This window comes from Chanos chanos, chromosome 15 (assembly GCF_902362185.1).
Source record: "Chanos chanos chromosome 15, fChaCha1.1, whole genome shotgun sequence".
Taxonomy (NCBI): domain Eukaryota; kingdom Metazoa; phylum Chordata; class Actinopteri; order Gonorynchiformes; family Chanidae; genus Chanos; species Chanos chanos.
Window position 1 is genome coordinate 5,500,289 of NC_044509.1, and position 14,658 is coordinate 5,514,946.

The 14,658-nt window shown below is 44.9% G+C and overlaps 1 protein-coding gene across 4 annotated transcripts in view; it reads right to left on the bottom strand.

The window, feature by feature from the left end:
- Positions 1-1,184: 1,184 nt before the first annotated feature.
- Positions 1,185-14,658, bottom strand: part of abr (ABR activator of RhoGEF and GTPase) — a 144,617-nt gene continuing 131,143 nt past the window's right edge. For all 4 annotated transcript variants that reach the window (XM_030792128.1, XM_030792126.1, XM_030792129.1 and 1 more), the window contains 7 exons: positions 7,864-7,923; positions 7,510-7,619; positions 7,129-7,268; positions 5,857-5,991; positions 5,450-5,555; positions 3,537-3,687; positions 1,185-1,511 (listed from right to left, as the gene is read on the bottom strand). In XM_030792128.1, coding sequence (XP_030647988.1) covers positions 1,422-1,511; positions 3,537-3,687; positions 5,450-5,555; positions 5,857-5,991; positions 7,129-7,268; positions 7,510-7,619; positions 7,864-7,923 — 792 coding nt within the window. In that variant the 3' untranslated portion in view covers positions 1,185-1,421. The remainder of the gene's footprint in view (positions 1,512-3,536; positions 3,688-5,449; positions 5,556-5,856; positions 5,992-7,128; positions 7,269-7,509; positions 7,620-7,863; positions 7,924-14,658) is intronic.

The window sequence follows — 14,658 nt, forward strand, 5'->3', positions numbered from 1 at the left end:
GCTATTATGATGATATGCCACAGGCCTGATAGCAGAAAGGTTGGCTTCGCACTGCGCTGTGGATGTTATTATCGCCAGTGCAGACAAAAAAAAAAACGCACGATGGACATCTACCTTCATGTGACCCGCCCAGATTTGATTGACAAGCTGAACATGCAATTAGGGTCAACAGCACAAAATCATCTCAAAGATTACACTAGAGTGTCATTGGGCACTTCGAACAGGCTTGCAAAGGGGAGACAGAAAACAAAAAGTTTTTTTCGTCCTGCAAATTAGAACACAGGTGTCATCTCACAAGATTGTATACCGACTTTTTTTCCAGTCCCAAATAATGTTTCATGACTTCACTCTCTCTCTCTCTTTTTTTTTTTTTTTTGCTCCAGCAATTTTAATTTTACAGCTCAGTCAACACTGACCATTTATGAAAAACAAAAGCTAAAAAAAAAAAAACCACTACCTGAAAAAACTTCAAAAATGATGAACTCCAATGACAGAGCGTTTTCTCTAGTTGTACTGGACTGTACAGATACACATAATAGAATAATAAATTTACAATAAATAGGGCAATTTTGGCCTGGACGTGTACAGGAGAAGGCTGCTCTGTCTAGCTCTTACACAGAGGCAGAAGAGTGACCACGTGACCATGGGAAGTCACTGTTTGCCAGAGACCTGAGTTCCATTTTAGGCCTCAGCCGCAAGAAGACACACACACACACACACACAGTCTCTCTCTCTCTCACAGTCCTCTCATCACATGCACAAAGAGCCAAAGAAAAACAAAACAAAAGCAACAAAAGAACCATTAAACAAATAATATTTATAAAATATGTAAGTTCCGTAGTTTTTTTTGTGTTGTTATGTTTCTGTTTTTTCTTTTCCACTCTCTTTCGGTGGAATGCCTCTGGAATGTCAAGACAGGAGAGTCCAGATGCAGGCTTGCCTCAGCCCTGGGATCATCGAACTGGCTTTCCTTTGTTGGAGGAGCAGATATTTTGAGTCCCTTGTTAGACAAAACAAAATCCGGCAGGGGGAGGGGAGGGGGGGGGGGGTTGGTTGGGGACACGACCTCCTGTCTTCATCCCACATATTCTCAGGAGATGGGTGTAGAGGGTCTTTTTTCATGGAGGTACGTGTGTGTATGTAAGAGTGTCTGTGTGTGGGGGATGATGGGGGGGGGGGGGGGTGCTGCTCTCAATCCAGCTCTTCACCGGGGACAAACAAGAGGCTACTGCTCTCTCTCTCCGCGCGCACACACACACACACACACACACACATACACACTGAATGACACGAGACTGAACAAAAATAGGGAGTGTGACTCTTTTGAGTTTCCCTGTGGAACTGGTCGGCACTGTACAGTATAAAGGTTATTGGGGTTTGAGGAATGGGGAATGTGCTGGGCTCTCTCTCTCTCTCAGGGTTTAGACGTCAGTGGAGAAATAGAGTGTGTTTCTCTTCAGCTCAGAAAAGGAGATGGGGGGATGTTGCAAGTAGTACAGCAACACTTGGACCTGTGGGAGAGAAAATGACAAGTTAAAAAAAAAAACAACAACAACAAAAAAAAAAATATTCATGCTTAAAGAATATACCGTTAAAAAGACTCATATGTATAATTGAATCTTTTTCAAAAACGGCTGCCATGTCACATATGAATATGAACTCAATACACAAGTCTCATGACTAAAGTAGCCTATGAAATACGAATGTAAGGGCAGACTGGCTCTGTGAGACATTAAATTGCCCCTAGGTATGAATGTGTGTGTGAGTGTGTTTGTCTGTGTGTCTGCCCTGCGATGGACTGGCGACCTGTCCAGGGTGTTTCCCCGCCTTTCGCCCTATGAGCGCTGGGATAGGCCCCAGCACCCCCCTGCGACCCTAATCAGGATAAGCGGCTTAGATTATGAGTGAGTGAGTGAGTGAGTGAGAATGGCTCTGTGCTCCTGTTTGCCTACATTACATATAATGTCCACTAGGTGGCACCATAGGTTTGTCATTTCTGAGTGAAAACGTTCTAACAGGACACGTCAGCTGAGAGAGAGGAAGAAAGACTGGCGTTCAGTGATTAGTTTGGTCCTGAAGATGATGATTTTTGAGACAAGAAAGACTTGAAAGGAACCGCCTCATTTTATATGACAGAGGTCCAGGATAAACAACATGTCACGAGCTAAACACACAACTGTAAACAGCTTCACAAACACTGCTCTTAATGCAACTGTGTCTGTCTGCGTCTTCTCTGGCACGAGGCCGAGACGCCCTGGCCAAAATTCTCACGCTCACTTGACCTTTGACCCAGGTCACAGGGACAGAGCTTTCATTAGTCCGACACAGAGAATGAAAAAAGTACAGCTCACTTTCAATCTGGCCTAGTCTCTACTGTGTACGTGTGTGTGTGTGTCTGTGTGTGTCAGAAAGAACTGTAAGTAATTTAACCCTATCAAAAATCATAATGCATTCAAACACATTATAATCCCCTCTCTATAGCTCCAGCTAAGGTGGCTTGTTTCTCTGTCATTTGTAAAACTGGCTTTCGCAGCCTGACTTGGTCACTGGTACAGGTTAATGTAGGTCAGGGGTCTCAAACTCCGGTCCTGGAGGGCCAGGGTCCTGCTGTTTTTCTTGTAGACCAACTAAATACAATCTCTGATTGGCTGAAGAGTGTCCACACCTGTTTTCAAGGTGAAAATCAACAGGTAACTAAGAGGTGAAAACAAAACTCAGCAGGACCCCGGCCCTCCAGGACCAGAGTTTGAGACCCCTGATAGGTGGTTATTACGACCAACTGAATACTAGCAATAGGCCAAGTGACACCCGCACACCACCGATTGGTCAGCTGACCAGTTGAACACCAATGATTGGCTATACTGTCAATGTATACAACATTGTCTCCTGAGGTTTCTTGTCTGAGTGAGTCACAGTTAACTCTGTGTTGAAATCTGTTTCCTATGACTCTCTACAACTGAGACTCGGCTTATATGAGAGTAAAAGATGAATGGGGAGTGCAGGCGAACTGATGTTGGAGATGCTTACAGTGGTGTTTTTCTGACAAACAGATCCGTGTGTTTGATATAAATGCAAACCAAACATAAAATACAAGAAGGTTCATTTCTGCCAAAAACCCTTTTTCCTTCTCATCTAATGAACACACATCACATGAGGGCAAACAAATGACTCAGCCTGGGCCAAGGAGGAGAATTATGGCTTATTACTGTTAATATTTGTGGTCTATTAATGAATACTGTGTGTGTGTGTGTGTGTGTGTGTGTGTGTGTATTGTCTTGGGAAGAGGTCCAGTCTTCATTTCCCAGAAGCCCAAATACAGCTGTGGGGCTATTTAGACCACAGGGCAAGAGTCAACCCCCCAACTAATGTGGGAGAGAGGCTCTCAACTCAAACACACACACACACACACACACACACACAAAACAAATACATCCACAAAGACAGAAATACACAGAAAACAGATACACTCACATACATACATAGAACAGTGATGTGATGTGATGGGTAGTGTCCTTGTGTTCGACACACGGTCTTACCTGGGCCATGACGTCGTGAGACCAGATGTCAGAGGCCAGCGTGATGTTGCTCTTGCTGCTCTCGGTCTCTGAGGGTCTGAGGAGAGTGGGCCCAAACACCGTGGCTAAGTTGTGCAGAGACATTTTGTTTATTGGCTCCTTCTCAGCCACCCTGAAACAGGAGAGGGTCGTCAGTCAGACAGCTTCAACTGTCTCTCTCTCTCCCTCTCTCTCTCTCTCTCACACACACACACACACAGAAACAAGTCCCAGACATGGAAATACAAAAAACATTTTCATACACTCACATTATGTACTACCAATGCTTTTAATACTGCTACTACTACTACTTTCAATGCTGCTATTACTGCTACAACAAACAACAACAACAGCAATAAAAATACTGAGAAGAAGAAGGTGGAAGACAGCACAATGTAAGCATAATACACAGAAGACTCACTCTCTGTATATGGATGTATAGCTCGTTTTAGAGTATGTAATGTCTGAAAGAGGCCAGCAGGGGTCCTCAGTCACCAGTGTGTCTGTAGTCCTGTAGACAATGTACTAATGATTTGTGCTGCTATCACTGTGTGTTAATGAGCTGCTGTTACAATAGCCCATAATGGAGAATGGAGACATTCTGTGCAGGGGCGTGTGTGTCTGTGTGTGTGTGTGTGTGTGTGCATGCGTGTGAGACCCTGTCTGTCCCTCTGCAAAGACAAACCCCAGGCCCTGTTTGCCAACCCCTGACATTTCGGCAAGTTTGACACAAAGTTCTAAAAACAGTGTTTTACAACCAGTAAAACCAGTCTGCCCGAGGACGCTTGGTTTTTGGAAAGATTCTGTGTTGATTCGCACCCTGAACCACAAGGGAAACCCAAGAGTAGCGATGTAGAACTGAACCTGGACATGGATCATACCAAAGCTCTTTTACCACACAACTTCAGAATCATTTTCCCGCTAAAATCCTGCAGCCCAGGCACAAACATTCTGCAGGCACCATTAACGTGTCATAAATTCACAACACAGACTTAAGACTGAAGATCTAACAGTTCTGTTGGGTTAAAAGAAACAATCAGAATAACTAGCAATTGCACGAATGATTTGACATCTTGGATCACTCTTTCACAGGCTAGTTTAATACCCTCTTAAAAATCCTGATTCACACATCCCCAGAACAAAAAAAAAAAAAAAAAAAAACAAAATTAAAAGAAAACTTTTAAAGGTATTGCACTACAACAGTAGCGGGCCTGTTTACTCAGATAATGAGGTTACAATAACAGTGAATGGAACGCAGGCAGGACCTCAGGCCTGGGAGAGCTGTAGTAGGTTTTGTAATGAGTTTTCTCTCTCTCTCTCTCTCTCTCTCTGTGTGTGTGTGTGTGTGTGTGTGTGTGTGTGTGAGTGTGAGTGTGAGTGTGACTGTGGTACATGATGATACTAATGGTTTTTCCCCGTGCTGTCGCTGTGAGCTCTGGGCCGGGCTAATGACCGTGCTGTAGTGTGGTTGGAGAACAGCTCCTAACCACGGGCAGAAAAAGAGCTGAACGTGCAGTCAGTGCGACCGCATATTAAACGACCGGATTACAGGCCAGGCCGTGAGGATCTCGCACGAGAGGGACAGATCCCTGCCCTCATACAACTGTCTGACAGGAATGCTCCAGCTCTACGAGGAAGGTGGTGAGGGTGTGTGTGTGTGTGTGTGTGCGTGTGTGTGTGTGCGTGTAAGAAAGTGGTGAGATTGTGCGTGTGTTTGTGTTTCTCCTCAGATACCCATGTATGTGTGTTACCTTTTCAGATGCTCCAGCAGTGTGAGGAAGGTGGTGAGGGTGTGTGTGTGTGTGTGTGTGTTACCTCTTCAGATGCTCCAGCAGTGTGAGGAAGGTGGTGAGTGTGTGTGCGTGCGTGTGTGTGTGTGTGTGTGTGTGTGTTACCTCTTCAGATGCTCCAGCAGTGTGAGGAAGGTGGTGAGGTTGGGGTCTGGCAGTGAGCGAAGCAAGTGCATCATACAGTTCTCTTTAGCCGCTGGATCTGACAGCGCTGTTTACAAAGGGGAGGACACAGAAGATGAGAAAGGAATGACTGACAAATGCCCCAGCCAATCTACTCCACTGACCCTAGAAAAACCCCAAACTCCACTTCCCCTATGCACTGACAGACATTTCCAGACCTCTGGTCTCATCCCATCTCCCAAAGCCTAAACCTGACCTTTAACTAGGCACTGACTTCCTCACTAACCACACCCAGATGTTCCACACACCCTTCACCATCAGGACTGCCCTGAGCCTGTTACTGGCTTCTGCGGTTAAGAAGGTGAAAGGTCAGGGCTCTGCGGTCTTACCAATGCCCTCCATGAAGGCTGGGTAGAGGCGATCCGTGAGCAGCGGTTCTGGGAGCTCGCGGAAATAGAGCTTCAACGTTCCTGCGATGGCGTTAATGTCCATGTCACTCAACATCACCAGGATATCTTTGGTATCTGTCAGAGAGGGGGAAAGAATGAGAGAGAGAGGGAGAGAGGGAGAGAGAGAGAGAGAGAGAAAGAAAAAGAAATCACATTAAGTAAGAGTCTGAAGTAGCAGTGAGTGAACTGGTTAAAAAGGTTGTCATGGTTGCAGTCTGAGTCATGTGACTTAATCTGGCTCCTTATAGCACAGTGTATGTCATTAAGTTTGGTGACCCTCCACTGCCTCACACAGGCCCTGCTCCACAGACTGCTCCGCTGGCCCCCCTGCTCTGGGCTTTTTATTAGGCCGTTACTGAGGGCTGGGTCTCTCGCACACACACACACACACACACACACACTCACAGCTGACAGCTGGACACACTCAGCCCCATGCCTGGCCTTTCCCATAAACCCCTCTGTTTTTAGACATGTGGCACAGGCCCCATGTGACAGAAGAGAGAGAGAGAGAGAGAGAGAGAGAGAGAGAGAGAGAGACTGGGGTGGACTGAAAAAATGAAGTGTGGGAGTGATTTGAGAGAGAGAGAGAGAGAGAGAGAGAGAAAGAGAGAAAAAAAGAGAGAGAAGGATCCAGTGCACTCAAAGCATTCAAGTGTTTGTTTACTAACATTACAAAGACTGAGATCTTATAACTAAACTCAAGAACTGAAGGACCACTTTTCCACCCCAAAAACAAACTGCAGTAATGTAAAAAAAAAAGAAAAAAAAAAGAGACTGTTTTCGTTTATTTTTTGTATTTTTTTGGGGGGGTGGGGGGGGGGGGTAGGCCAGCCATTGTTAACCTGAAAATGTTTACATATGTATATTCATCATATAAGTGTTGTGCTCCTGAAAACAACACTGAAGTCCTCCTACAACATAACATTCCCCAGTTACATCAAATACACATTAGTGAAGCGTCTCAGCGTGCTGTATAACTGCATCTATCTATTCCAGCCTCAGCGCAAACAAGGAATGACTGTTCTCTCTCCCTGGACACGACTGCAGAGTCTTCACATATTTTCTCTATTCGCGCTCTCACGTACCCGAGCCATATGGTCGACTAATCAATGCGGCCCTGGACGCCGGTGGAGAGAGGTTTTTTTGGGGTTGGGGTGGGGGGTGGGGGCGGTGGGTGAATGGTTTTAAGAGTTGAGCAGGAGAGAGTCTTACTGGTGTCGAACGCTGCTTTCAGCGCCTGGATGTCGGTGGCCACTCCAGAGATCCGATAGATGCCGACTTCGTCTATCCCTCTCTTCTCCACCTCCTCTATGCACTGACGGACGATGTACGGGACCTTGGAACGCTCGCGTCTGAGGAGAGCCAGAGAGGATGATGGGATAGCAGCATGGAGGACAATATGATAAGATCACAATGTCACGCGTTCAGAGAATCACCTGTCGCATGTTATTTTACTGATGAACTTCCATCATAAGATGGTGAATCTGAAGGGATGTACTGATTGCCAAACTATCATTGGACCTTTAGCTCATGTAGTTTAACTGGAAGATTCAGGACCAGAGGTAGAGAACAGACACAGATAGAGACTCTTACTTTGTCACGACGTTGATTTTGACTCCAAACACTCCGCTCTGTTTCTTGGATGGAGTCCTCTTCAGACTCAGGTCCCGGCTAGTGAATTTCATGGAAAATTCCACTTTAATCTGAGAGAGGAAGCAGAGAAAATCAAATAACTGTCAGGAGAAGTTTCCACGGCAGTCTCTTTTTCTTAAGACGCTACAAATATTTTTCATGTCAGGCGAAGCTCGAATCAAAGACCTTATTGAATCAGAACAAGAGGAACTGTCTGGAGACACTGGAATAGTCGGTCCTTCGGACACAATTTAGACAGCTGAAAAGTAAAGTAGTTTGAGACAAGCTGTAAAGAGGTTTGCTTAGTCTCCTTACCCCATTCATCTCTATCACATCCATATGCCAGTTCTTAGACTGCACGGTCTGAGGATCCAGCTGAAAGACAGAGAGAAAAAAGAAAAGAAAATATTTAGTATCAAACAGTTCACAGACCAACTGTAGCTATAGCTAAATATCTATAGGTATCTATAGGTAAATATCCCTCAGTGAAAATGTGGACATACTCTCTGATATGTGGTGAATAAAGCCCTTTGAAAGATTCTGATCTACATAATGGACTGTATCCTCACAGAACACACACTCTGACGCTTGTTTGCAGACTGGGCACATGATGGCAGAGTGTGCCAGTTCTATGCGTCATAAAAGCAATGGAAGAATTTGCATCTGTGCAACTTTCCCAACTTTTCATGACAAAAGAGTTGCTTAATCCAAATCGACCATTCCGTTCTTCCCCCGAAATCAGTGTAACTTTCCAAAACCACCGTTTTGTACCTTTCCAAGTCGAGGTAACTTTCCGAACCGACTGATCTGAACTAGGATCAGATCAATGTACACAGTTAAAACCTTCTCTGTCTGGGCTGAAATATTAGACTAAACATTTGAATGGGAGAATCTGGCCTGATCTAGTACTCTTCAAGAGATCGCTGAACCCGAAAAAACAGCCGTTGTTTATCTCGCGCAAATCCCAGGACATTCTCCATGTGATTTTGGGGGAGAACAATATCTCCCAGCACCTGCACGAGATGAGTCATGTTCATAGAGATGCCTTGTATCTCACACACACACACACATACACACACACACACACAGATCACACAGCCTCTGAAGTTTGTCCATGGAACAGGAGCTTCCAAACACTTTTTTCCACTGCTACACTTTTCAAACAGCAGCCAGAGAGCTATTTTCAGGTCTCTCTCTCTCTCACTCTGCCTCTTTTTTGGTATAGAAGACCCCATTTTCCATTTGCATGGAAATTCCCAGACAGGCCACTCTATGGCTAGAAAAAAAAATCCATGGGAACCAAAAATCAAGCTTAGTGCACTTTTTTTTTTTTTTTTGCATTATTAAATTTCCGGAATGTGAACATCTGATAAAGCTAACTTTGTTTCATAGCGCTGAGGCTATAGAGGCAAGTATGTATAAGGAATAGCTCTTATAGAAAGTGTGTGTGCATGCGTGCGTGCGTGTGTGTGTGTGTGTGCGTAAAACAGAGGGAACCAAACCAAAAGTAAAGGCTCAGACAAAACGTAAAGCTACGTCTTCAAATTCCATTTCCAAATATTAAGACAAACACTGCATCCCTAGTTCACAAGAAAAAAAACCCCGATATGTACAAATCACACTCAGCATCTGAAGAGGTAACGCGCGCACACACGCACACACACACACATGCACGCATACACACACACACACACACACACACACACACACACACACACACACACACACACACACACACACAGACCATTAGTCTTTGACTCATTGCTGTTGCCTCTTCACTCAGGCAGACAGACGCTATGTTTTCTTGTCTGGTTGAGATCCTGTGAGTATATGTCTCTGTTAGTATATGAGGCGAGGAGCTGCCAGTGTAATGTACATAGCTGCTGTGTTGTTTCCATTAGCATGCTAGTCTCTCTGGGGAGCGGTCACCACTTTCACACACATACACCCTGGAAAACACCCGACCTTCCACACAGCGGGAAAACCGGGAATTTTCCCATGGTTCTCCGGGAGAACATGTTTCAGACATGATGGATGAGGTGGACAATCCTCAGGAGTCGCCCCTCCTTGTTTTTTAAACTAACCTGTCAATCAAACCAGTTAGCCAATAAGAGCACTCAAAGCTTAGAGATAGAAAGAGAGACAGAAAGAGAGAGAGAGAGAGGGAGATACACTCCAGACAACTAGAGACAGTCTTGTGGAGAGTAGCTTTTCTCGTGACTGATGGGTTTAGTGGACAGGTCCATCACTGCAGCCTGTCTGAGCAAAAAAGCCATGTTAGCTTGGACGCGGGTGAAAGATTGCTGCCGAGGCTAAAGCTATTTCTCATTCTTTGTTTCGCTTCAGCAGTTTTTTAGCATCACGCAGAAGAGAAGCCAGATACCTTTATATCATGGTATCATGTTATATAATACATGATCACACCATGTTAAAGAATACACACACACACACACACAAGCAGTATTGGTATTATTAGCCTGAACATTTTCTAACTCAGCGTTAGAGCACTTGCCTAGATTATAATTCGAATCAATGGTTTTAATTCTCCATATTTTTACTCAGTAACATTTTAAAGCAATCATCATTCCTCAGTGCTATTGTTTCTACAGATTAGCATCTCGTTATTGGATGAAAAAGTCCAGGCCTGAAGGTTTCTGGGTCCCCAGAGAGGGTTAAGTGTTGTATGGTGTATTCCTGTTACACTAACCTTGGCCAGGGGCCTTAGCAGTCTAATTAACGCCTCTATAAAAGGGCCATTCGAAATCAGCAGCTGATACCGTGTTATTGTAAGTGCCAGTTTTCACAGCAGGGCTCAAGTCTGAGAGGAGGTCAGGCTAATCAACGCTAGCAGCGGGGAGAGCCAAAAAAAAAAAAGGGGGGGGGGGGGGTGCCTTGGATTTCATTCTGATGAGCCCTCCTAGTGTTTTCTGTGCCCCTATTCCCCCCCCAAAAAACTGCCTCTCCAATTTTTTTTATTTCACTCCTGCTTCTCCTCACCTTTCTCTCTAACAGTATTTTTTTCACAGACATTATTAAAAATGTATGGAGGTAAATTGGGCTATAAAACTTTAAGAAAAGCCCTGAATGCCAAGCATTTGGCAACCGCCGCGTTGACCGACCTCCAGCCTAACTGTAGAAATGCGTCCATTTTCCTTAGAAATCCAGGAGGAATGAGTGTCTTAACTCGCCTCATTCTCTCTCTCTCTCTCTCTCTGTCTCTCTCTCATTCTCTCTCTCATTCTCTCTCTCTCATTCTCTCTCTCTCATTCTCTCTCTCTCTCTCTCTCTCTCGCTCTCTCATTCTCTCTCGCTCTCTCATACTCACTCTCTCTCTCATACTCTCTCTCTCTCTCTCGCTCTCTCTCTCTCTCTCTCTCTCATACTCTCTCTCTCTCTCTCTCGCTCTCTCATACTCTCTCTCTCGCTCTCTCTTGCTCTCTCTCTCTCTCTCTCATACTCTCTGTCTCTTCTCTCTCCTGTGGGAAAGGTTGTGGTTTGAGGGGTAGACCACAACCAGCCTAGCTTGGACATTATTTACACAGTGTACTGAATTGATTCGGTATAATCTGGAGTGTGTTCATCTGAACCTCCTGCAGAGCTGGGGGGAGGGGGGGGGGGGCTCGACCGTGATGCGTGAGAAAAAGGACTTTTTGTTTAAATGTTTTATCCACAGAGGAGGATCTCCTGTAACTCGTTTGAGCGTGTGCCCAGAGCACTGGCAAAACCCAAGAGGGCGAGGGACAGAGAACCTGACTGACACGAGTTTGAGCCAATCAGAGGGGGCTAAGAAGAAGAAGAAGAAGAACAACAACAACAACTAAAAAAACCCAAGAATAATAGTATAAGCTTCCAAAGAGCAAAAAAGAATGTGCTATCAAAAACCACACCAGCAATCTTGGCAAAAAGAAAAAAAAAAATCATTTTCCTCCAAAGGAAAAGCATCATTAGAGCTTGTTAAACGGAACTGCAAAAGGCCTGCGGAATAATCAGTGGCATGGCAGGAGTGAGGTATGAAGATCGTCAAAGTCCCCGAGAGCGTGCGTTCGTCATTGTCTCTTCAGATTTCAGTCTCCAGAGATAAAACAGAAGCTCTACCTCCAGAAGGAGATCTGATCGATGGCACGTGTGCATGAGGAGCACAGAGGACAGGGAGGGAGGTGTAAGGACAGATGCACTGGGAACCGTTCTTTAACTGCGCGATGGTTTGAATTAAGAACTCGTCGGAGGTGACCCCCGCGATCCTTATTTGGACTTCCTCCTCCAAAACCCCTTTGAACAGACATTCTCAAGCTTCATCTGACATAAAGCATCAAACATCAAAGGCCGTGCTAAATCACAAGATGATTTCATTTAAGTTCAAATATACCACGAAGGATATGAGAGTCAAGTCATGTATCAGAGAGCGTGAAGACAAGCTGAGCGCTTTTTTCGGGGGGTTTTTTTTCCCTTGGATGCTATTTGTGACTTGCTTTTTTTTTTTTTTTCTTTTCTGGAAGCAGGCTTTGCAGAGGGTGCAGAACAGAAAGAATGAAAGTTTTTCCCCCTTCTCTCTACTCTCTTTTTTTCCTGTGCTCTGTTCTGTTCTGTGGGTTTCTCCTGCAGCGTGAGGCGAGTTTAGCAGGAACAGAGTGTTCCTGTCCAGGCTCTGTTGGCTCTGGGACTGTCCCACTGTGTGACGTACCACAGATATGTCTTTGGCAAAGGACAAGGACAATCTCGAAGGGCTTGTGTGTGTGTGTGTGTGTTTGTACACCAGTTGTGCAACAACAGGGCTGCTTGTGTAGGTGTGTGTGTGTGTGTGTGTTGCCCAGCTGTGCACAGGGACAGAGAGGGGTTTGGCCTGTTAACGAAGTTGCTGCCGACTGACAGACAGTGCAAGAGGAAGCACTTAACACTGACCTCATACTTTATCCATGCATCTAAGAAACACACACACACACACACACACAAGTAAGCATGTGGTAGACACACATCCACAGCCATCCTATTGTGTACTCTACTTCAAACAGATACTGTGTGTGAACATGTGCTATCCTTACACACACACACACACACACACACACACACACACACACACACTCTCTAGTCACTAAAAAGCAAAACCTCTTCCATTGTCAGTGATAATTACAGCAGCAGAAGACGTGATCAAAGAGAGACGGTATATTTAATTCATGACTCTTAAAGCAATGGTAAAAACCACCACTTCCCCCTCTGGTAACTACACTCCGTTCTCAGGCTGAGAGAGAGACAAACGCGTCTCACATTATACATGTGTGTGCAGTGAAACAGAGTTCACAGGGCTCAAATTAAACCAAAGTTAAGGTAAAACTACTGAAAGACTGACCGCATGATGGCATACACAATAGACAATCATGTCTAATTCATATGCAACAGCGTAGCGCCAGGAAGCTATGTTAAAAATCAATAGCGTGGCAATGGAATGCAACAAAAAAAAAAAAAAAAAAAAAAGGAAAGGAACTTGTATGGTACAAAGACAACCTTTCATCATCTTTCATATGGAAGAAATACCATAACCATAATCTTAATTACTTTATTATTACGCTGATGGAGGGAGGTTAAGCCTCTGTGACCGTTATTGAGATTAAAAAATAGGAAGGAAAAAAGAAAGAAAAAAAAACGATGAAGCTTAACTACGGATAAGCTGAATCAACTCATTCCATTTCATCTGTTTTCCTCTCGCTCCACACATACCTTTCCCCTGGATGGTTTTGCGGATGGTTAAATATTCATCCTACCACTCTGTCTCTCTCTCTCTCTCTCTCTGCTTTTAATTAGCTTGTCTGAAAATCCTTTTTTAATTAGCAGCAATGTCAGGTCAATTAAGTCTGCTCTTGGTTGGTTTTCAAATACTGACGTTTTCTCTAGTTTTTGGAAAGTCTAATCAAAACAGGATAAAACTTATTTGAAAATCGTGTAAACGCCCTCTGATGAATTACGTGCTTCTGAAACGGAATGAGGGATTGGACGGCAGCTGTTTCCGTTACGTGCGCCCACGTTTACTAACATCGTTTGTATACAACTGCGTTCTTTGCACGTGTAAAACCGATAACCTGACCACTGATCTTTGGCCCATCACCAGCTTCTGTATTTCTTTTCTTCTTCGTCTCCTTTTTTTTTTTTTTCAGCGAGCAAAGACCACGCTGTCGCTTTCGGGGAAAAAAAACACCCTGCGTCGTCACGACGGCGATGGCGCGCACGAAGCGCTGTCCTGAGGTGATGTGTCATAGTTACTGGGCAGGGGCACTCAGTCACTGCTGTGAGGTTCCAGGTCACATTCAAAGTCTAGGAGCTTAACGGAGGTGGAGCGGAAGACTGTGTGTGTGTGTGTGTGTGTGTGTGTGTGTGTGTGTGTTGAGATGTATAGATGCGGGTGAGCTGATTTAGTTTTGTCCCTCTGGTGCCCTGTGTCTTATATAAAAAGGTCTTGGCTCTTACGAAAGAAATGCAGTGAAGTCCATGCATCAGCGAAGATGCGATATGACTGCTGCATCCTTCCCAAGTCATGCACACACACACACACGCACACACACGCGCGCGCACACACACATACACACACGCAACTATGTTATACATGTACGCGAATGTACGCATGCGGGTAAAGATCAAAACAAACACGCGCGTGGAATGCATGTGAGCAAGCAAGCGCCTACACGCCTAAACACGTGTTAACACACACACACTCGCACGCGCACGGGCACCTGACATACACGAAAAAGCGTCTCCGTTTCAATACAGAACACACACCAGATGCTTTAGCGGCGCCCTCCGCTTAAGCGCTGAGGGGAAGCCAAGTAGGATTACGCTACAGGCCTGTGGAATATGTTATCCTTATCAGTAACCAGCCAAAAAAATATATATATATATCTATATCTAAGAGTCAAAAGCCTTGAGATACCAAGGCCTGCGCTGTTTTTCCAGGCCGTATTGTGGGAACAGTGGCGTAATTACTAAACTATGCCTAAGGTTGGGCTAGAGGTCGACGTGATATTTACTTAGGAGAGCTGATGCAGTTTGCTGATGTCACAGCACGGTTTCATACTGGGCACTTTCCAGTAAAAGTGTAGAGAGACAGGAAGCGGCGAAAACACC